This window comes from Nyctibius grandis, chromosome 1 (genome assembly GCF_013368605.1).
Source record: "Nyctibius grandis isolate bNycGra1 chromosome 1, bNycGra1.pri, whole genome shotgun sequence".
NCBI classification, from domain to species: domain Eukaryota; kingdom Metazoa; phylum Chordata; class Aves; order Nyctibiiformes; family Nyctibiidae; genus Nyctibius; species Nyctibius grandis.
Genome location: NC_090658.1, coordinates 34,320,902 through 34,343,413, shown reverse-complemented (window position 1 = coordinate 34,343,413; position 22,512 = coordinate 34,320,902). Strand labels below are relative to the sequence as shown.

The following is a 22,512-nucleotide window of genomic DNA, read 5'->3' as shown; positions in this document are numbered from 1 at the left end:
TAAAACTCGTCATGAAAAACAGGATTGAATACTCTGGGGAAAAAAATACACTTTTGATAATTGAGAGAAAAGCACTTTCGCAGAGCAGCATTCTCACTGCGTTGCTTAGGTAACTTCCACAGGTACGTTTAAAGCCAACCCCTGAGCACGGGAACGTACGGTACGTCGCCGCGCAGAGCTCTCCGGTGCCCAGCACGGTCTTTACCGTAGAATTACGGTTCAGCTGCTGGGGGTACAATTTTGGCTGGCCTTACCTGCGCAGGAACGGCGGGAAGGGCCGCCTGCGGCCTCCCGCGGCGGGAGCGAAGGGGCGAGCGCCGCAGCCGTTACCGCGGACCACCTCCGCCGGCCGCTATCACATCACCCGTACTCGCCGTGTCCCTCCGCCGCGCTATGTAGCCCCAGCACCGAGGCAGAGCGTGAGGGGGCTGGCGCGGAGGTGACTCCTCGCGGCGGGCGTTGGAGGCGGTTGCGCCGCCGCCTAAGGGGGCAATGGCTGGCGGTTGGGCCGTTGCGCGGCTGCTCCCAGCTCCGTGAGGCACAGCTCCAGCCAGGTCGGTGAGGCTCTTTGCCTGCATCTCTCTGCCAAAGCCGAAGTGCTGGGTGAGGCACCTCAGCTTTTCAGAAGAGAGCCAGAAGTCAGTACTCCTCATGTTCCATGCTTAGGAATCCTCCACTTTTCCTTCCCTCCCTCACCTCATCCTCCTACCTTCTAGGACATGTGCTGGAAACTAGGCTCGCTTTCCTTGCATGAACATGTCCTGTAGACAAGGTTTAGGGTATCCTGGAGGGCAGGAAAGGAAGTTTCAATATAAAAGCACATGAGCTGTTACAACCAGGGTAGGTAGACAGCTGGAGTTCATGCTGTTTTTTGAAAAATGTGAAAATCCCAGCTGAGCCAACAGACGTCTTGAGTACAGATGTTTGGAGAGGCAGGGAGGATGCCAGTATACCATGTGGTCTTTGTTTTTAAAGCAAGCTTTAAGAACCGCACCTCTCTCACCTTGAGCTTTAGGGAAAGGTAGGAACTTCACCATCCAGCTTAAAGAGGACTAGTTAAAAGGCAAGGAAATTAACATCAACCTATTACACCTGAGTGTCAAGGAGGAAAGTACCCCTGCTAGCCTTATAGGTGACCAGCCCAGTCAGATAAACATGAAAGAAAAGAAAGGAATTAATTAATTTAGAGTTTACATTTTCGTTTTTTTTTCATGACTTTCCTAAGTTATTTTTAGTATTTTTACTTCGAGAAAGAGACAAAGGTATTCTATAACAGATGCCAAAAGTCCATAGAACAGTGGCCACTTTGCTACTCATGGGCAAAAGTAAGGAGATAGTAATGTAGCACCAAACGTTGCTTTTCATGTCAGCCTCACTTCTGATTTTTTATTTTCTGAGTCAGGCAATAGTGTCTAAGAGGGTCTATAACGAAGTTACGCATGTGATTGTCTGCCCTAAGGTTTTGCAAAAACTACTAGGTAATTCTTGATAGTTATTTTAATTCTCATAGTAATTATCCTCTGAGCAGAATAACAATTTCCATGCTTCTGTTTTTATATTATCCTGGGATGACCTTAATGGCATATCTTAACATTTGCTTTATAAAATATTTCTCCATTATAGTAACCCTGTGAAACTGAACAAGCTATTTTTAGAGGAAGAATTAGACACAAGGTAAGGAGTTTAGGTATAGCTCTACTGGAGTTTACAGTGCCTTAAAACTAGTTGCTCAATCCATGTGTAGATTTGAGCACACTGAATAAAACATTTAATTTTCTATATGAATTTATGAGTGTTAAGATCTACCAAATGGGATTGATGGCAGCCAGCACATGCAAGATGAGTGCACCCCAAGATAGGAAAACATGGAGAAAGAGGATTTAGGTGCTTCTTTGTAGCCCTGAATTATGGGCTTGGGATTCACAAACCAAACCTTTCCGAGGCTGATGTGCTAGTGGGGTAGAAAGGGAAAGAAAATGGAAGAAGCCACCTTTTCATAACAGCCTACTGCTTAGCAATCAGCTATGAATATACTTTGTTTTGGGCCATTTTAGAAATCCTCATCTGGGACGATTAACCTACTAGTCCTTGGCCACCAGGAGATGGACCGAGAAATTCTTTTCTCCTGTTGAAGAATGGTATCCATTCCCTATGCACTGCAGTATTCCAGGGTTTAGGCACAGAATTAAGAGGAAGTTTGACTCTGTTTCATTATGCTGAAGATGTCTGATCTTAAATCAAATATTTTTCACTGAAATAATACTATCCAACATCCTCCATCTTGCTTCTGCAAACACACATGTTAATGTTATGCATGGTGGGGCATTCGTATAAAAATCACGTGTAAGTGCTTGTGTGAGCAATGCTTTAAGACCTGGTATGGAAGTGTATGCCTTTTTGTAAGCTCGGTTGCTGAATATGTGTGTATATTTTGCAAACTAAAAGTTAAATCATTTATGTTCTAAACTATTTCTATTTCTCAGAATTCAGATATTCAGTGAAAGTACTAATATTTTTTAAAAGTTACTATATAGGAAGATGTTCACAAAGTATAAAGATATGGTAAATGATTTTAAAGAACTCTTTCTGTAATCATCTTCAGCTTGACACTTGTAACCTATCATAAAACGTATATAAATGTCTGTTATCTTAGGAACTTGAAGAGGACTTGATGAGACTCTTAAATTTATATATGTGGGAGGTCAGTTTTTTGCATTTTTATTCCCTACCTTGCTCTTCCTTCTGATCTTCTTGAAAACGTAGACTTGAAAAATCTAGATTGTTACAAACACAATTTTTTTTTCAGATTTCAGAATGAAGGGGGTACAAAAAAATAATAAAGAAAGTTCAAACACTGGGGAAGATGCTGGGCCTGGTCTTGCTGCCACAAACAGTGCTGGGCGTCATCTCACTGCAGAGAGTTCTGTGCCTGCTCCTGTTACACCAGAAGATGCTGTAGCCAGATCTATTCTCCATACTCGACAAATAGCAAGCTTTTCCTCTTCCCAAGAGTCTGTTGCAAGCCGAAGGATATCTAGGTTTTGCCGGAGCACTAGTGGAGCTCTGTCCTTTCAAGAAGCTTTAAAAGAAAAACAGGTTTAGTATTCAGCCTCAAGTCTTGAAATAAATTTCTGGCTCTTTTCTCAGATGATTAAATTCAGTTTATATTAATTATTCCTTTTTTTTTTTTTGTTCTTTCCTTTTTGTTTATACTCAGTTCTTTTATTAAATTTTTCCTGGTAGAAAGTGACCGAGTCTTTGTTTTTAATGTTTGCAGTATTTTAACATTTTACTTTAAATTAATAGAGGAAGGAAGCAAGAGATAGTAACTGAATTATTTACACTGAAGCAAAGCTGTACCCAGTTTAGTTCCTGCAAATATTTACCCACTCTAGATACTTTAGTTTTAGATTGATTTGTGACCTTTCTGTATTAATATAATACATTGAAATATTGATTGTGGAAAATAAAACCAGTTAATATGGCACACAAATATCTTAAAATCTAGCTGTAGTATATTTAATGTTTGCTTTTCCTTGACATATCCTCAGAGTTCACTTTACTTCTTATAATAATTCTCAATAATTTGTTCTTCTGTTAGCCTCTGAAAATTTAGATATTTTTAAAGACTAGTAGTCTTATAATAAAAGACAGTAGATTTCAGCATTAGTTGCAAATTAAGTAGCAGGTCGTTGTTGCGATCACTTTGTGTATTTTTAGATTGAAAGACGTTTAATGTTTTAGGCTTGATACAAAGAAGCAAGAGAATATCGAAGAACAAAAGTTGATGCTTCATATAAATACATATTTGAAGTTCTCAGTATCAGTCTAGGTTTGGACTTAACAACTGTGGAAGAAATGATTTTGGATGTCCCTTCGGTGAGTGTGTTCTGTATGTTTGTTGATTTCAATTTTTAATCAAAATATGTAGCCGACTGCCCCTTTGATATGAAGTGTTATCCATCATTTAGATTGTTTCTGCCAGAAAATGTGATTAATAAGGCACACAACTCATCTAAAATGATACCTGACTAAATCATTCAGCTTAGTTTCCTGGCAGATTTGCAAATATTCACAGGGTTTTTGATTGTGGCTTTTTCATCTTTCTTACCTCAAGGAAAATATAACTGCTGCTGTTATTTTGACCCAAGGAGTTCTTGTCACATCTACCAGTTCCAACAAGTTTCATCCATCTCAGCCTGACATTATTATATTCTAAAGATAATAGTCTTTATTTTTTAAGCTAGTCCTCACCGAAATGCCAAAGATTATGCAAAAATATGTGTAACTTTGTAGGAACGTTTTGAAAATTAAGAGTGTTATTTAGTAATAAGAGGGAAGATTAATCTTGTGCCATTTAATTGGTGTAATTACATTTGGAAAGACTCATCATATAATTTCCACTTTTGAGTGCTTTGTTTATTTCTGAATGTTTAAAAGATGGGATAAAGTGTGGTTTGTAGAGTGAGTAGATTCCAAAGGTGTGGAACTTCTGAAAGCTCAGTCATTCTTTGTGTGTCTTTAGTCTTGTGTCTTTCATAGTGTTTCAAAGTGTTTGAACAAACAGGAGCAACCAGCTAAACTCTTCTTTTAGCAGAGTATCAGAACTCAGTATAGCTGGATGTGAAAAGATATGGCCCTTGCCTTCTCTGATTGCATGATGTTATTTTTGTCTGTTAGAGATTTGACTTAGCATTCAAAACTCAGCCAGATATTGTCTCCTTTGAGCAAACAAATCAATTGTTCGAATTTCAGCTGTTCGGTTACAAGCCAAATTTAGTCCCAGTCCAAATTTGTTGTTTATTGTTTATTTACTGATTTTATATATCATAAAATGTACTTAAACAGTCCTGGTTTTTCTTATGCTTATACAACACAGAGGTGCTTTAAGTGCTGTCAGCCAACTAACATTTCCTTTTTTTACAGTTGCTAGGTGGTATATAGTTTTAGATCATCCTGACTTCATGTAAAACTGCTGTTCTACATTGAGTTTGATTAATTCAGACACTTGAGAACCTTTGGGTTCTTAAGGCATTTTTTTTTGTTTTGTTTTGGGGGAGGGGGTTGCTGTCATCAGGACCATCTGAAAACTTCTTATGGTTGGAAAGTTTCCAGTTTTAGTTTATTCACAAACAGCTTAGGCTGCTGGAGCTGTGTCAACATTGTCCTTTAACAAACTTCAGTAAATTCCCATATACATATCATGTCTTTGACATCCATGAGTTAAGTTTTACCCTTTAATTCATTAGTCTGTATGTGTATTCACACAGCGAGTGTTTGTACCACATGGACTTGAACGAGAAGCTGTTTGAAAAAGCAGTAGCCATGGGAACAGCTCACGTCTTGACTCCTGTGTAAAATCATACAAGTCCAAAATTTACTGTTTGCCTTTCTCTTCCTCTCAAGTTGGAGTGCTTTTTGTAGTAGTGAATCTTTTTCTGACTTCTGTCATTGATCTTTCAGTACTTTACCAATTTTTCTTCTTTCACTATTTTTGGGGGGAATTTTTCTCAGTTTTAACCCTGTTATTCAATAGTGCCTGTTAATCAAAGAGAAAGCACAGCATGCATTTCTAGAGCTGGCTTGCTTTTACTCATTTTGTTTTTGCACAATGTTTTCTTCTCAAAAGAGTGGGTTTAAATTCTGTCCACCTGGGTGTCACTCATTTTCCTGTCACTGTTCTGATTCAGATTTTATATTTGTATATTTTGGAGAAAAAAAAAATCATGGTTATAAGAAATATACCACATTTAGAGGTGTATGCTTTGTACTTGAACAGGTGATGCATCTCCAGACATACTTTCTAGCTGAATTTCTGACTTTTTTGATGAGGTGGAAACAGGAGGTCTCACTACCAAGGTTGAACCCTTCAGCTGGACAGTTTGAATACCCATTCACATCTTGTTGAGTTAGTCATCCTTGCAGATAACTGCAGAGACTGTGAAAGAATCTGGATTTTGACCAGATCAGTACCTTCTGATCTCTTCCAAACCTTTGAGTGCTTTTCAGAGCTTTGTTCGCTTCCTGCTAAATCACATATCCTGGTTTTACCAGGACACACAAATTGCCTAGGGCAGTTTGAAAATTCGGATTTTGGAAGCCCTAGCTATAATTTCAGGGAAGATCTTCAGAATGATAATCCATACACAAACAGCGTCTGTTTCAAAGCGTTGTGTCCTTATTATGCAAAGCACCTTGTATAATACGACAGAATAAAAATGGCCATCTAGAGACCTGTAGTGTTTTAGGGTGGCCAGTTTATGGACAGGTACAGCAAGCTAATTTTGGGGTAACATGGTCTCCCTCAGATGTGATCTCATTGTCCTGCCAGAGGTCGGCAAAATCTCTGTCATCATGAGAAGGTTTTGAAGCCAATGTGGCCAATTCGTGTCTCCAGAATAAAATCCTCACACGTCATGCTACTCCTGTTTTACAAATGAATCTTTTACATTTAGGGATAGAGTAGCAATAGCAGGGTATGTCAAGTCATGCAAATCTGCCGTGTGTGTTTTTAAGTCTTTTATGACCAGTTACTTCCAGTTGATACTTTAGACTTACGAATCTTTGTGAGTGACAGAATGTCTCCAGTGTCTCTGCATTACTGGACAAGACCATAAACATACAGTAATCAGGAGCTAAGCCACCTGTGTGTGCAGGTTCCGTACTTGAAGGCAATATTTGAAATATCTGTTATGTTATTTTGTAACTCCACACAATATTTGAGGATAAACATTACATGCCACTAAAACTTTAAACAGTGACACGGTTAAATTATTTTTGCGTGTCTTAAGGGCACATAAAAATTTAATATTTTGGATAACACGTATTCACTTTTTGATTTAACAGTTGGAAGCCTTTGATTCTTTTTTTGCCAAGGGAGGAAGTAAAACATTGAAAATTTTCTATCAAGAAGGAAAAGCACCAGGAATAGGTAAATTTTTAGCAATATTAATACAGGCGGATGTAATAGTGCCTTCTATTGTTAATTTTGTTTACTGTTTCCCAGAATAAAATATGTTTTTACTTGTTCATAATTTTGCAGTCTTTTGCTATAAGGACTGAAAATTCATATTTTAAATGCTTGCTTCAAGTTGAATTGTTTCAAAAAATTGCAGTCAATTTCAGCCATTCTTGGAAGGAAGGCTATAAAAAGATAAGTTCTTCTGAAATCTTAAAGTGGTTGCAACTTTTTCTTACAGGAATTATGCCCCCAGTTCATTAGAAAGTACTTCTATAAAACCTGTCTGAATTTGCATTTATTTTTTAGTTTTCAAGTGCTCAGTAGAGAATTAGAATTTAATGTCTGAAATCCCTAATGATTCTCTAAGCACTGAACATGATGTTCCCTTACCTATTTATACGAAACAATCCAATTGATAGGATTATATCCACAGGTGACCGGAGGGTATCTCTTATTCTCTATTTTCTCACTTAGACATGACATCTTGTTTGATAGGGTGAATGCGAATAAACAAAGTACCTCAGTCACCAGCAAATTAACCCAGAATGATAGGCCTGAGCAAATTCATTTGTCAGTGCAGTACAATGTGTCACAATTGCTTTGTAAGACAGATGTTATGTGTTTGGTGTAGATTTTTAATTGTGTCGTTCATTACAGCCATGGATTCTGCCATTTTTGCTTTTCTTACACACAAAAGAAGAAAATAAATCATGTCTACGTTGAATTTTATTTTACTATATTATTTTTAAGCATTTTATAATACCTTTACTTTTAAAAATAGTAACATCTATGAAATTCTTTTCAGAATGTGGTCGAACAATTCCAGGAGTTGTAAAAGGAAGTAAAATGATGCGATTGTATGTGGACAGTGCACCAGACAAATTCGTAGGACTATGCTTATTTTTCGTTCGTTGTAAGAATGACAGCCCTATAAGTGCAAAAACTATACACGAGGTATCCTCTCATATATTTTAAAAACTAAAAACTTGTAAAGTAATTATTTTTGTTTCATTATTTGTTTTGCTGTTGTCACATAACTAAAGTTACTGGTAACTGCATTTTTTGAATGTTAAGCTATATCATGCTCTTTGCTCTCCTTTTTGGGTAGACAATGCATAGCTGTATTCAGCAAATACTCAGGATATCTCATGAATTCAGTGTCTTACAGGACTCTTATTAAAGAAGTCAGCATTTAGAATAATTTCTCATTCTCCTTGCTGTTTTTGAAGAAGTTAAAGCCACTAAGTATGTTTTAGGAAATCTCTAAACTAGAAGGACTGACTGAAAAGACTTTGTTGCAAATACCAGGAGAGGAAGTTTACTTGTACCTTTCTCTTTTATGTATCTTTGAATGCATTAAATATGTATTTATCCTATGTAAATTATGTAGCATGAGTTTTTCTGCTTTACAACTATATCAGACAAATTATTAGGTTAAGTGTAGGCTTCATTCTCATTTATAGCTACACATCTTAATACTCAGGCAGTGCTCAAGAGACAGTAAATTGATAAGGATCAGTCCTAAATATGTGTCTTCGAATTAATATGATTTCACATTCTTTGGGCAGAAAATCCATTATTAATTTATATACTTTATATTATATATTAAAAATGTTTTATTCTTTTTGAGAGCTTAGAAGGTGAAGGGGGAAGAGCACTATTAGAATTAAGACAAAAGATCTGTCTTTATCAAGAGTCTCAATATTGGTCATAAATATTACTTTTGCATCAAATTCCTTACTGAAGTGATGAGAAAAGGAAATTTATGTTCTAGTGTCACGGTTTAAAGCTGGGCTGGCTATTAAACCTGCGGCAGATGCCCTCTGTTATCCCCCTCCCTCCCCCCAGAGGGAAAGGGAAAAGGGAGAGAGACTTCTGGGATGGAAAGTTAAAACAGTTTTAATAAACTATAATAATGAAAAAAAAGTATAATAATAATAATAGAAATAATCAAATATATACAAATATATATACAAAACCAAGATTGAGCTCCCCTGAAGTCAGCCACGTAACCACGGGCACTGCAGGGCAGGCTCCGGGAAGGCCCAGGCTGGGCCTAGCGACGGTCGAGAGCTGGATTCAGGGACGCACGGATCGGGATCGGGGGCAGCAGGAAAACAGACGGAGTCCTCCCTGGACACCGGCCATAGCAGAAAGAGAGCGAGACCCTCGTGATCCCCCCGCTTTATACCGAGAATGACGTGTATGGGATGGAATATCTTCGTTGGTCAATTTTGGGTCACCTGCCCTGTCTGCTCCCCCCTGCAGCTGCGACCCCCCTTCGGCTCTTCACTCGTAAGCAGTGAGGAATTCAGCAGTGACCTTGGTTTCTCTCAAGAACAAGTACAGCAAGAGCCTTTCTGCACAACATCCCTACCAGTGCCTCAGTGATAACTACAAACTTCGAGCGTTATCAGTCCTGGAAGCAGACACTGTCTGCAAAAACATGTAGTTAGTTTCAGAAAGTGCTGTTACTTAGAGGAGACTTAGCTGAAAGCAAAAATCACCGAAAGGAAAATCGGCCTGGTTTAGGCCAAACCAGGACATCTAGGAAGTTTGTTACGTGAAGTATGTTAATATTTTCTGATTTGAAGGACATTTAAAATATTGGAAAATTAAAAATAGTCAGAACTTGTAAAGCTTAGTTTTGGAAAGTAGGCAAAAATTTCATCTGATCCAAAGTAATATATATTCAGTCAGATAATTGCTTCTAATATAACTTCAAATATGAACATTCAGAGCATTTTTTGCTATTTGCATTTCATTACTTAGAACCTAGTTGTAGATGGGACATTTAGAATATTTTTAATTGCTATGTACTATTTAAAAATTTCCAAACTTTATGTATGATAGGGAAATAACTGAAATTACAAAAATATAACCTGGCAGTCTTTTAAACTGTATTAAATCATACTGACTTCCCTTTTTTATTGAAAACAGTATCTTAGGATCACATTGTAGATATCAGTATTTTGTAAAGATTTTGTCTCCTTAAATTAAAGTTTTAATTGAGAAATTAGAGTGCCTTTATGAAAAAATACACTGATTTTATAATACTGTTTCCAGTCTAAGTTACTGTATTACTAACAATCATTCTGTCACAATGCAGGATATATTCTTTGGTGTTTTGGATGCCACTGAAGGACTCCTACGTGGTATTAAGAATATGATAGAAAAGATTTTTCTCCCTGCTATCCTTGCAACAAATAATTGAGGTGCTTTAAGTCAGACCAAACAAGATACAAAAGACAAACAGGATTTTGTAGAAACAATTAACAGATACCTTTCATCTTTAGAAGGTAAGCATTACATTTAGGAAACAGCAAAGTTTTCCAGGAATTCTACTTAAGAATTTCTGTCTAAAGGCACTAGCACATAGGTAAGGAACTTTTCCTGTTCTGCAAGGAAAAATAAAATGATCAATTACTTACATAATAAATGCATGGGTAGATTATTTACTTAAAAAAAAATCTTGAGTGATGTTACTTCTAAGGAGAAACACTGGATTTGAAATAAGAATTTTCTGTTTTATGTAAGTGCAGTAAAATGGCTATTATACTGAAACAACACTGATTGCAGACATATATTTCCAAATTTAAATTGTTTACACTGGTAGAAATTAATTTTAGAGTCTTAATCAGTTCTGTATTGTAACTGCTTTTTTTTCCAGGGGCTATACTAAGCATTGAAGGAACTGTTGAGTTGGAAAAAATAGATTACATTAATTTTTCTGAACTCCAGTCCTTTGAGAAACTAACTGCAGCAGCTGATAATCCTGACATGGTTCACCAGCTAGAGGAAGTACTTATGATATGGTATATGTGATGAATGGGTTAACTTTGTTCATGAAATCGCATGTAGGTGTAGAAGGCTTTACTGTAACTTAGCTAAGAGAAACCACAAACCGCAAACATTCTGTTAAGTAAACAACTGCTTGCTGATTAATCACGTATATATAGCAATACTCTCACAGCACATGAGCAAGACCCAGGTCACCTAAAGGACACCTGAGGAAGACTTCAGCCTTCATCCCAACGACCACCAGGAGGCAGATAACGACCACCTAGCAACTGGACACGCGAGCGCAGACACAACGCAGAGGATTCTAGAAGCCACGTATACAGGAACTAAGGACTGTATAAAAGGGGATGATTCGTGTAACAAAAATGTATTCTTAGGTCCAGGATCAACATCCTGTTATGTAAGATAGTAGGTTTAGAAGAACATGTGCTAAGCTTGTAACTAGATAAGGAAATATCAGCACAACCGACAAACGACAAATGCATAGATAAGAGGGAGGAGACTTACGATAATGAGTTCCTGAAAATAATTAACATAATCACACCCATTCCCAGAACTAATTGTAATAACCCTACTCATATTAACGAATATGTATGCTTTATTAATGAATATGTATGCTTTGTCTAATAAATTGATGTTTCCCGTGTGATTCGGTGTGAACCGTTGGTGGAGCTGTGACACCCCTGGTCACCCAGCGCTGTTTTGCTCATTTATTGCTTGCTAATAAATTTTCTTGTGAGCAACATAGATTGGCTCTTCCGATTTATCCCAAAAATCTATAACAGTATAGACAAATTGAACGGGTAAGTTGTTATTTTAACACATCAATCCAGCATGAATATGTATAGCTATTTATAAATGAGATATGAGACCTGGAGTTAGTTGAAGGCTTCAGCTGCATCTCCACCTGAGTTCTTACTCAGGTACATGTGCTTCAGGTTACTTGTGCTTCACTTCTATGCACAAGTAGGTAGTCCTTATCCCTAGGAACTTAACAGTCTAGCAAGAATAAGAGTTTCTGAACAGTTGATACACAAATAGTAAGTAGGAGACAACAGAAGGATGCAGGAGTAATAACACTGGCGAGGACCACATATATATACAGTTAGGTATACTCTATACATTACCTGTTAAGTTTCTGCTGCCAGTCATGGTATGAGATGCTACTCTTAGAAAGAACTTTGACAAGGCCCATTAGGGCATTTTTTTTATCCTGTGTAAATCTTACATGGTAAGGTCTCAGTTATCCAAGAAATTAGTGTGTGAGACTCCTGTGATAAAGCACAGAACCCTTTGTCAAAATACACAATCTGTGTAGACTGGGACATACTGTACTTATTAGGGCATACTATGCTTAGTGTGTTTAGCTCACAAGAATAAAAATGTAAAAGACGTGTAAAAAGAGCTGACTGCATGTTTATCAACATACAAATGAGTACGTTTATGACTTAATGTCTGATATTTAATGTTTTTATTAAAATAGTTCTTCGAGTTTTTTACAAGTGAAGTTACGTTTGCTGCATTTCAATCAATAGATTCCAATTAAAGAAAAAAACATGGATACGTGCTGAGATTCACCCAGTTTATGACAGCAGCTGAACATATGTATTAGTTGCCTTCATTTCAGTTTAAGAATATGATTAAGAGACTTAGGATGCTTTTCCAAATCAGAACCATTTTCATGTGTCAATAACTGCAAGCTTGTTCCTTTTTAAGTTAGTCTCCTCAGAGTGTTTCTTCTTTATAATGATTTGTCTATTCTCTATAGTAGACATTTGTTTTTTTTTTCAAATTGGTTGCAGGTTCTGATTGAGAGTAAGCAGATTAGGAAAGAAGCTGATGATTCAGGTCCACTGACTGAACTAGAGCATTGGGAATGTATGTCTGCTAAATTTAATTTTATTATTGAGCAGATCAAAGGACCAAACTGCAAAGCTGTCATTAATGTTCTGAAAGTTGGGCGTTCTAAACTACTAAGAATAATTATTTTTTTTTCTTTTTTTATGTTGTTTTTTACTATAGTAGACAAGGATTGCAATATTTATTTTGTTTCATTGCATCTAAGAGAGATTTCCTGAGGAGAATTAAGAGAGGGAAATTTAGGTATGGTTCTGGTGTGCTTAATATAGTAAGAGAAAGAACAAGACATTTTTAGAGACACAGAAAAAAATTATCATAAATGAAAATATCTTTTATTGCCTGCTTTGACAATGCCTTTTAAAAATTAATTTACCAAGGTTTACTTCCGGCAAATCAGTGCAAGTTAAAGAAATAGTTCACTACATATGAAGTTTTTTACAGTACTGTTTTCCCTCTAGAAGTGGCAAGAGTTAGATGCCAGGATCACAGATGCAGCAAATGAATCAAAAGATAATGTGAAATAATTACGCATACTTGAAAAAGTTTGTCAGCCACTTTATAACTACGATCTTGTAAGTATGCCTTTTGTAATTCTTTAAGCATAGTTTAGATATTTACATAGAATGCCCGGAGCAAAAGAAATCTTCTTTGTATTTGCTTAAAAGTAAATTTTTCTGATTTACTTTTCTATTTTCCTAATTTTTCTGATTTTTTTCTAAATGCCTGTCAAGCTAAGTGTTAAAGCATTAGTTTATTATATATGACATAAAATATACTTTAAAATATGTATTTTATCAATAAACATAAATACATATGATTGCCTAGTAAGTCAGTCCTGCTGCCAATGTTATTTTTAAAATGAGCTAAAACAGGTACATATTTGTATTATAATACGAGAATCTCAAAATGTCTTGCATTGAAAATTCCATATGTTTCAATGTTTACACAGCTGTAATCAAATGAGGTCCTAAATGGGTAAAATAATATTTTCGTATTGAAAACAGTATTAGCTGCTTCTATTTGCAGAAGTACCAGCTAGTCAGAATTTAAATAATTGGTTGTCCATGTACACTAGTCAGCCCTAGTTCAAAGTATCAGTTATTAGGTGTATTAACTATTAATTATTAGAACAAGTATGTGTTCCTAATGATTGTTGCAGAATAGGATGGTAGGAGGAAATACCCCAGGAAAAATTGCTTATTCTGCTTTGTTTTTTAGTCCTCCTTGTTTTGGTCCTACCTGCCTCCTGTCCTCTGTCAGGAAGTGTTGCATTTCGTTTGAATTTCTGGCAGTTTAGGATCCTACTTCAAAGTTTTAACTGAGGGGAAGCAAAAAGACTGTGATAGTATGTGACATAGAGCTGATACTACATGGAATAGTAGAAGAGAGGAGTATGATAAACAGTATTACTAAGCAGCTGTTTATCTTCAGCTCTTCAGAGTATCACTAGAGGGTGCCAGGTATCAGGCCATAATGAGGAGCTGCTTCGTAGGAGTCATGAAGATAAAATTAGTTTTATCTATCTATCTTAAACAAAGACAGACATTTGTGGGTGGAAACCCATTAAAGAGTTCATCATATTACTAATACTGGATAGTTAACTATAGTTCTTTGTTTAATCTGGAACAATTTGGATACATCTGAATTTCTGTTTCATCTCTTGGAACGTTGTTGCATAGATCAAGATAATTTAGGTAGGATTTTCTACGATATTCAACTTAAAAGTAATGACTTCCAAGTTAAACATATCCTGTTCTAAAAAGAACTACGTTCTGGATTGAGTTGAATTTAATGTCTGATACTGAAAAGTATTTTAAATATTAGTGGATCAGGAATGGGGTACATGCAGATTTAATGTGATATTTAGTGTGTGCATAAAATATGGCATTTAGTGTACGCAGTATCACACATAGTCACATTTGTATCTGAAGTGGTTTACTATATGAAAATTTAGACTGAGCATTTAACTCAGGGCTTTGAATCAGAGAAATCTCTATACAGTCCAGTATTCAGGGCTTTATTTTTCATCAAGGATTAAAAAAGAGATTCAGAATCTCCTGATTTCATTTGGGGGCAGGGTGGTGCTGATGATGTGGACACTGAGGGTAGTTTTTGTACCATATAGCCTTTCTTTTACACTCTCCTGCCAAATGCAAATGCCTGCTATGTCTATCCACAGTATTAGAGTGTTTACTTTGAGTTTACAGCCCAAAGTTAATTCCAGGAGCTTGGCTTCTCTGTTGAGGGGTGGCAGTCAAAATTACTTTTTCTTGATATTCTGAATTGCAACTCTGATAAGTTCCTGATAACGTTAATGAATTTTCGATTTTTGCCTTTTTTTCTCTTTTTTTTTTCCAAATACTTTGGAAGTGATTGAATTACAGAATACTTGTAATACCACGGTTTGATTTTAATGATCTGACCAACGATTTCATGAAATCTGTGAAAGATTTAGAAGTTTCATATGATGATTGAGTGAATTAGGCACTCATTAATTAAACTAACGTTGTGACGATTGTTTTGTGAGTTTTGTGAAAGGTCCGAAAGAAATATTTTATGTAATGATTGTTATCATAGTGTAATTGCAAAGAGTATATTTAACAGCTGTACTTGAAGGAAAAGAAAAGCATTAATCACAGACAACCACTGTCAGCTGCCAGAAGAATACTTCTTTTTGTGCCAAAAAATGCAACCTGGACTTCTTGAATCAGTGTTCGATTTTGATCATCAAAATAGAATATTAAAATATTCATATTAATAACTTTAATGTGATTTCTCACCAGATCATCTGAGAGTCTTATTGTTTTTATTAGTTGAGGTTTAAAAATATATTGAGCATGATTAGCTTTTTTTTTTACAAGAAACGTTTTGGTAAGATGACATGGCATTTTGAAGATTGGTTCATGTGATGTAGGGAAAAATGTAATTTAGAAGTTATCAATAGAACAGAAATATAGTTGCTAAGAATAGAAAGTGAAATTTTTCTCAAAACTCTGCTTTAAGGTGTCAATGAGACATGAAATACCGAACTTGATAAATGCTATACGAATGATTCACCGTGTTTCAGGATATTACAATACTTCTGAGAGAATAACATAATTGTTTATAAAGGTAAATATACTAAGTATAATATTCATTATAAAAATTATTTGATCTTTCAGAAAAAAAACTAATTTTGTTTAAATCAGTAAGACATTTGTTAAAAAATGGTAATAGATAGTGGGTGTTTGCATGGGAAAGGAAGAGAAGTCTGTTGATCAGGAGACGATTGAACTTGTATTAGAGACTTGTCTTCTGGGAGGAACTTTGTTGTTATTCTTGGTTCAGCGAAATTAATTTTTTTCTTGTCTTCTTGATTAATCTTCTGATCTGAATTAATCTGCTCAGTTGTTTCCTAAATCACTGAATCCACAAAGATTATTTTATTATGAGCCTTGAAGACCTAATTGGCAGATGGCCATCAGTCTGACTAGGCTATTCCTCCAAAAGGTATGAAAGACAAAAGGTTCCTGTTTTCAGAAGCAAGTCATACTTGAAAAGTTAATTGAATCTCAGATCATAAACTTTGCCACCTTAAACAGAAAATTAAGACCGGCTAGGTAATTATACCAATGTCTTTTGCAGAATCCAGGTATTCACTACAGGAAAAAATGGTTTGTGTAATGGTTTTAGAACAAAGAAATCCTTCATAACTAAAATACACACCTCCAGTAAGCATATAGAGGAAATTCACAGTAGACCTTCATTACAGCAGTTTTGGGGGTTTTTTTGGTTTTGTTTGGTGTGTTTTTTGGTTTGTTGTTTTTTTTTTTTTTTTTTTAGAACATGCCAGGTTTTAGTGTAAAGTTTGGATACAATTCAATTTGAATTTTAAGAAATATGTGCTTTTTTTGAGGCTATATTTATCCATGGCTGGGGCTATTTTCTGTACATCAGATGTTAGGTATAGATTATGCAGCAACGTTTATATTGTCTGTTATGTAATTGTTTTTTATATGTCTGTGTATTGACACTTGCTAGTGTCTATTATTTAATGGTCTAAGGCATTCAGCATTTCAGTAGAGGCTAATAACAAACTGATTACATGAAGCTGTGCTAAGAAATAGCAAGGAAAAAGCTCTATTTTAATCCAGTGGCTTAAGGTCGCCCTTACTGTTTTTACTGCTATTTGAAGATCACCAGAGCTGACGCTGGAGGTCCTGTCTACAACTTCACTAGTCATCGTATTACAGTGTGAGGCTGCCTTTGTTGTGGCAGTTTCCGGTCTTTATTCATTTAGGGATTCTTACAGCCTGCTTACAGTACTCTTGTGCGTCAGGAGAACGTTTTGAATTGGTCACGTTATTTAATAGACAAAAAAAGATTATCTACCTGTAGCAGTTCTCTGAGATGTGTTTTCTATATCTGCATTTACTCCTGTACTCCTCTCTTTTTGTCATTACAAAGTTTGGATTTTTGTGGTTAAGGATTAGAAGAATGTTCTCTCCTTTTCATAGCCATGGGAGACCAAGGTAAAGACATACTGCTAGGATAGATAATTCTTTAATGGCAGTTTTTAAATAAGGATGCAAACACTATGAAGTGTAAAGATGACAACATAAATGAAGAATAGGTAGAGTTAAATAACTTCTCTTTGGTTTTGAGTTATGGTTGGTGATATTCTGTGTTTATGCATATGTATTGCTGGGCTTATAGTACTTATAAATGCTTCCTGGGACTTAAATATGGTTCTGGGAGTGTTTTAAGACTTTTATAGGGTGTTTGTCATGTATATTACACATATTGTTTAGCCACTGTTATTCCCGCAGGTGAAATTTATCCAAACTCTGATGGTACTAATCCGTGTGTGTGGGAATTTTGTTAGATTTTGTGAAACAGGCAAAATTCCCTATGAGCTGGAGACCTACTTGTTTTCATTTGTCTGCACTAGGTTACAAATCAAATGGTCATGACACGTAGAGCATATATTACAGATGGTGGCTTGTCTTGTGTCTGGGAGCAGGAGACATCAACGGTCATTGGAAAAATTAAGGTTGGTATTTTGGTATTTTATTATTTACATATCAAACCTGTTGATTACCTATTGATATGCACAAGGAAGACCATATCAATATGTATCAAGTACATGACACCTCTTTACTGTTTTATTTCATGATGCTTTGAGTGTTTTCCCATTTCTTAGCCCCTTGGCATTCGTTGAAATTAGAATGGCCTCATCTTTATCAGGATGGTCAGTCACTGACCTTGGAATTGGCATCTTCAAAATATGTGTGACCAAGGAATTTTGTCATCCTGCATAATCCACATTCTTCCCTCTTGAGGATATCTGATATGGTACCATCTTCCTCTACCATGGGGAACCTGGTATTTGAACAGACTCTCACTTTGTTACAGTAGCTCCCTCCAATACCAGATTTCCTTGGCACACCACAAAAGTTCAGTGCTAAGAGGGTCTTCCTTTTCTTCAGCTGATGGTGATATATTAAGAACAAATTAAGCACATGCAACATACCATGGCAAAATATATTCAGCTGTAGGGTTAGTGGTTGCCAATAATGACTTCATTTCCACCTTCTCCTTCATCAGACCTCAGCTACTGACTTCCGGTATTACCCAGAAAGATACAGGATTTGATAGTCCTTTAAAAATTAGGTCCAGAGGTACAAAAGAAAATGTATTGAATGTATGTCTCCTGACATGACAGGATGATATGACTCTAATAAGTCATCTGTTTCATTGAGGTAATCTTGTGGCTGTTCTTCAGCTGACAAGCCCTCATTATTGTGTGAGAGAAATATAAGCCCAATTTCTAATCATGATGATAGTCTTCGTTTTAGTATCTGTATATTCTTAAAGATCTGAATATTCCTTTCAGTGGAGACCTTTTTCATTTCCTATAACTCATAGCCAATTGTTATATATATATTCAGACAGTCTGGTGACTGCCAGTATATTGTGATAAAATCTGCTTTCTGTTTTCCAAGAACTGACAGAAGATTTTGTATTCCAATGATTATAGACTTTACATTTCTCACCTGTCATTATTTTTAGATCTGATAAGGTCTTAGTATTTTAAGTAAATGATCGACTGAGAAAGATTATTCTTCAGTCTCATTAAACATACATTAATTTGTATAATCAGTTTCCTTTAAGTCCCCTGGGAGTTCCAAACGGACTACCATGTTATGCCAAATTCCGTCGTCCAGAGGATAGTCTGATCATTCTTCATTAAGGTAATGGCTTTTCTTAATATTCAGATGTCTTCTTTAGAGCGGGAGTCATCACTTGCTCTTCACTGGCCTCTAAACCTCTCTACTTCAACAAGAACTAAAACTTTCCTTCTTTTTTTGGTGACTCATTTCCCAGTATTAAGCCTTTTACTGTTCTGTGCTGTTGTATGTTCATATCTTGCAAATATTTGCTACACGTATTGAAAGAGAACCACTGTATCTAAGTCGTTAGTACCTGTTGACCTGTTGACCTGTTGACTGAAACTGGATTCAATGATAATTAACCACTTTGGAATGACAGTAGGTTTGAGTTTTCCAGTCTCTCACCCATAAGCATAGCATAATGAGAATGGTATTCATTCCTTCACTTTTTAGGACTGCATGTTTCTATTGAAAGAATATCAGAAATGCTTTCATGCAACAAAGCAAGAGATTTTGGAAACTCTAGGAGAAAAGACATTCGAAGTATCGGAAACGTACATTTTTGGAAAATCGGAAGCTTTTTGTAGGAGATTAGAAAAAGTGAGTACACAGTGTGCTGTTGTTAAAAGTAGAGAAGAAGAGCTTCTCCAAAGAACAGGTGGACACTTGTCAACATACATGCTCTTATTCATCCTGTGAAGGAGTTTGTAACTCTCTATTGAGAAAAATTAGGCACTTCTACAGAGTAAGTCATCCCCATACTTTAGGCAGTTACCTCACAATGCCCTTCTGAATTAGTCAATTTATCTCTGTTAGTGTGGAGAGAAATAACCTGATTGATCTAGACTTAGATCATTATTTTAGGAGGTTTAAAATTATGTGAAAAATAACACACCTTTGCTTTTTTGAATGGTGTTCTAAGGCATTAAAAACTCCTGTTGCTGCCAAAAACAATTCTTCAGATGATTCTGCTGCTTGTTGTGGTATTAACATTTAGCTTGCTAACCCGATGAAAGGATTTTGAACTAGCATTCATGGAGTTTGCATGGAAAAGATAATAGGTGCTCCTTGGTGCAGAGTAAGATCAGACAAGGGATAAGAGGATATTGGGGCAGGCTAGGAATTCTGTGAGTCTGAAGTTTTTCCTTATCATGCAGTATATATACTAATCTGTAGGGTTGGTTTTTTTGTTCTGTGAAATCTCTGTGTTGTCAGTATGCATATGTCATGTTTTAACTATTTTTTATATTACCCTATTGAATCTAACAGTGAAATATAAAAAAAAAACCCTTTACCATCAAGAAAAATGAAGATGATTTTACTTTGTATTGAGTTGTGGTGAGAACTGATGTTGAAAACTGAATTGACCATGCCTTGTTGAAGATACTTCACTCAGAAGCTCAGAAGCAACACATTTGTGAATGCAGTAGTTAGAGAAGTGGCTATTGCTTATTTTATTTTACTCAGCTTTTAGTTTATAGAGGAAGTAACAAATAATTGGTTATGAGCATGAACATAATGTTTATATTTCAGATTACAGAGATGATAACTGTAGTACAAACTTTTAGTGCACTGAGTCTGTCTACCATCGAAGGGATAGATATTATGGCAGTAAAATTCAAAAATATCTACCAAAGTGTTCAAAAGAAACAATATGACATCCTTGATCCACGAAAAAAAGAATTTGAAGTGGATTTTGTGAACTTCAGGGCAAAAATTGAAGATTTAGAGGTAGGTAATATTGCTACCTACAACTTGGGGAAGAATCTCATCACTACTTACTTATTCAGTATCTCCCTGAATGTCAGTGAGACTTTGGACTGTGAAAAGGCTACATTGTTCTTCCAAAGAGCATAGAGTTTGTGTTTGTCTGGAAGGAGGCTTTTTCCGTTCTTTCTCCCCCTTCCAAAGGAAGCTATGAAATGCATCATACAGTCCTCACTGAAGATCAGTCACTCTGCAGCCAAAATGACAAAAATTATGAGACCTGAGAGAATGACCTACATGGAGATGGTTTATTAGCCTGGAGACACGTGGTTAGATTTTGGGCAGAACAAAGCTGCAACTGTTTTCAGTACATGATTTGATTCTTTCGTAAAATTGTCTGGCATTTTAAGAGATTACTTCACTAACACTAGCTATTTATTGATTGTCTCAAGCATAGACTGGTGAAGGCTGCTATTTAGTGCTTTAAGCAGTAATAATTTCAAATGCTACTATGTTAAGAAATTATCAGACATCAAAATACTATTATATGACTAGAAAAACTATACTAAATTATATATTCTTTAGATGCAGATACAGACATTTATGCGTACCTGTTTTGGGAGAATTTTGTCTTCACAGCATGCACTTCAGTTACTTCAAAGGTACTAGCAATTATGCTTTAAAATATTTCAAAGTAACTTCAAATTACTGATTAGCACAATTTAAATAACACAGCTAATTTTAGAACAAAGGACCTAATCAAGAATTTTTCATTATTGGTGTTCTGAACCATGTAATCATCCTAAAAGATGTATTTTAGCTTTCTTATGGGAATCAATATATTCTTCTGTTTCTTAATTTCATTACAGTTTATTTGCTATATACAAGAGGATACTAAAAGAAAAACTTAAAAAAAACCACAACAGCAACAACAAGAAAAAACCCACCAGAGCAGAACTTTTCAACTTGCTTAAGCTTGCTCAAAACAAAAAACATTCCCAGATCCAGAAGCATTTTCAGATTTGTGCTTCTTTCGTTTTATGTAACGTTCATATATCCCAAAATAAAAAAAAAAATTACTATTTGTGTTTTAGAAATATAATTTTGGATACTCATTTTTAGTACAGGTTTCAAAATCTGAGAATTCCATGCCTTCAAGAAGAAACAGTATGTACAGTTGGTTGTATTCTTCAACATTATGTAGCAGAACTTGAAGCTACTAAAAAGGTATTTCATTTCTTTGCAATAAATTTTAAACATCATGATAAAATAAGAGCAAATATTTTAATATGAATAATTTTTTTTTATTCTGCCCATTTCACTAACTGACTGTCAGTGCTCAATTTATCATACTTCTATTTTCCTGTTATAGATAACAGACCTGAGTGTATAGGCAAATACGATATATATGCTCTTGTGGGCAAATGCGTCATCACAATTTTACTTTTTAAATGAAAATCTTTTCTGTTATTCCTTCATCAAGTAAAGAAAAAAAGTGTGTTCTTCACTGGCTGTGTACATCACTTGCATATACTTTTCAGGGTTTTTTTTATTATATGAGGCCTCTACAGTTAATTTGCATTTATACGGGGCTATTATCTAATGCTGTAACAGTATAAAATAGATATAAAATGTAGGTAAATTGCATTTATGCTCATTATAAAGTAATTTTCCATGATTTGTGTAGTGTACCATGACTGTAGCATAAATGAGAATTAACTTGTCAGTTAACTTTTAACATTTATAGAGGAATTCAACTAATGTGACATTATATGTCTGCAAAATAAACATCTGCGTCAGAACTAGACATCCATACTCCCTTTCTACTCAAGAAACTAATGTTCTAGAGTCAATTCATCTGATCTATTTTGTATGTTAACTTAAAGATTTAAATAATTCCGTTGAAATGGCCGTTTTCTTCAGTGAGTATAATGGGAATCTGGAAAACCAGACTGATGCAAATATTTTTTAAAAATGTTTACTTTATGTCAGATGAATGACACGTTTACGTGAGGAACCAAATATCTGTAA

The 22,512-nt window shown here is 35.6% G+C and overlaps 1 protein-coding gene across 1 annotated transcript in view; it reads left to right on the top strand.

The window, feature by feature from the left end:
- The window catches only part of DNAH8 (dynein axonemal heavy chain 8), a 152,170-nt gene that overhangs the window by 574 nt on the left and 129,084 nt on the right, over window positions 1-22,512 (top strand). Inside the window, exons 2-8 of the mRNA XM_068399510.1 lie at window positions 123-419; window positions 6,847-6,931; window positions 7,767-7,915; window positions 12,565-12,717; window positions 19,228-19,374; window positions 20,308-20,505; window positions 21,604-21,708. Coding sequence (XP_068255611.1) covers window positions 123-419; window positions 6,847-6,931; window positions 7,767-7,915; window positions 12,565-12,717; window positions 19,228-19,374; window positions 20,308-20,505; window positions 21,604-21,708 — 1,134 coding nt within the window. The remainder of the gene's footprint in view (window positions 1-122; window positions 420-6,846; window positions 6,932-7,766; window positions 7,916-12,564; window positions 12,718-19,227; window positions 19,375-20,307; window positions 20,506-21,603; window positions 21,709-22,512) is intronic.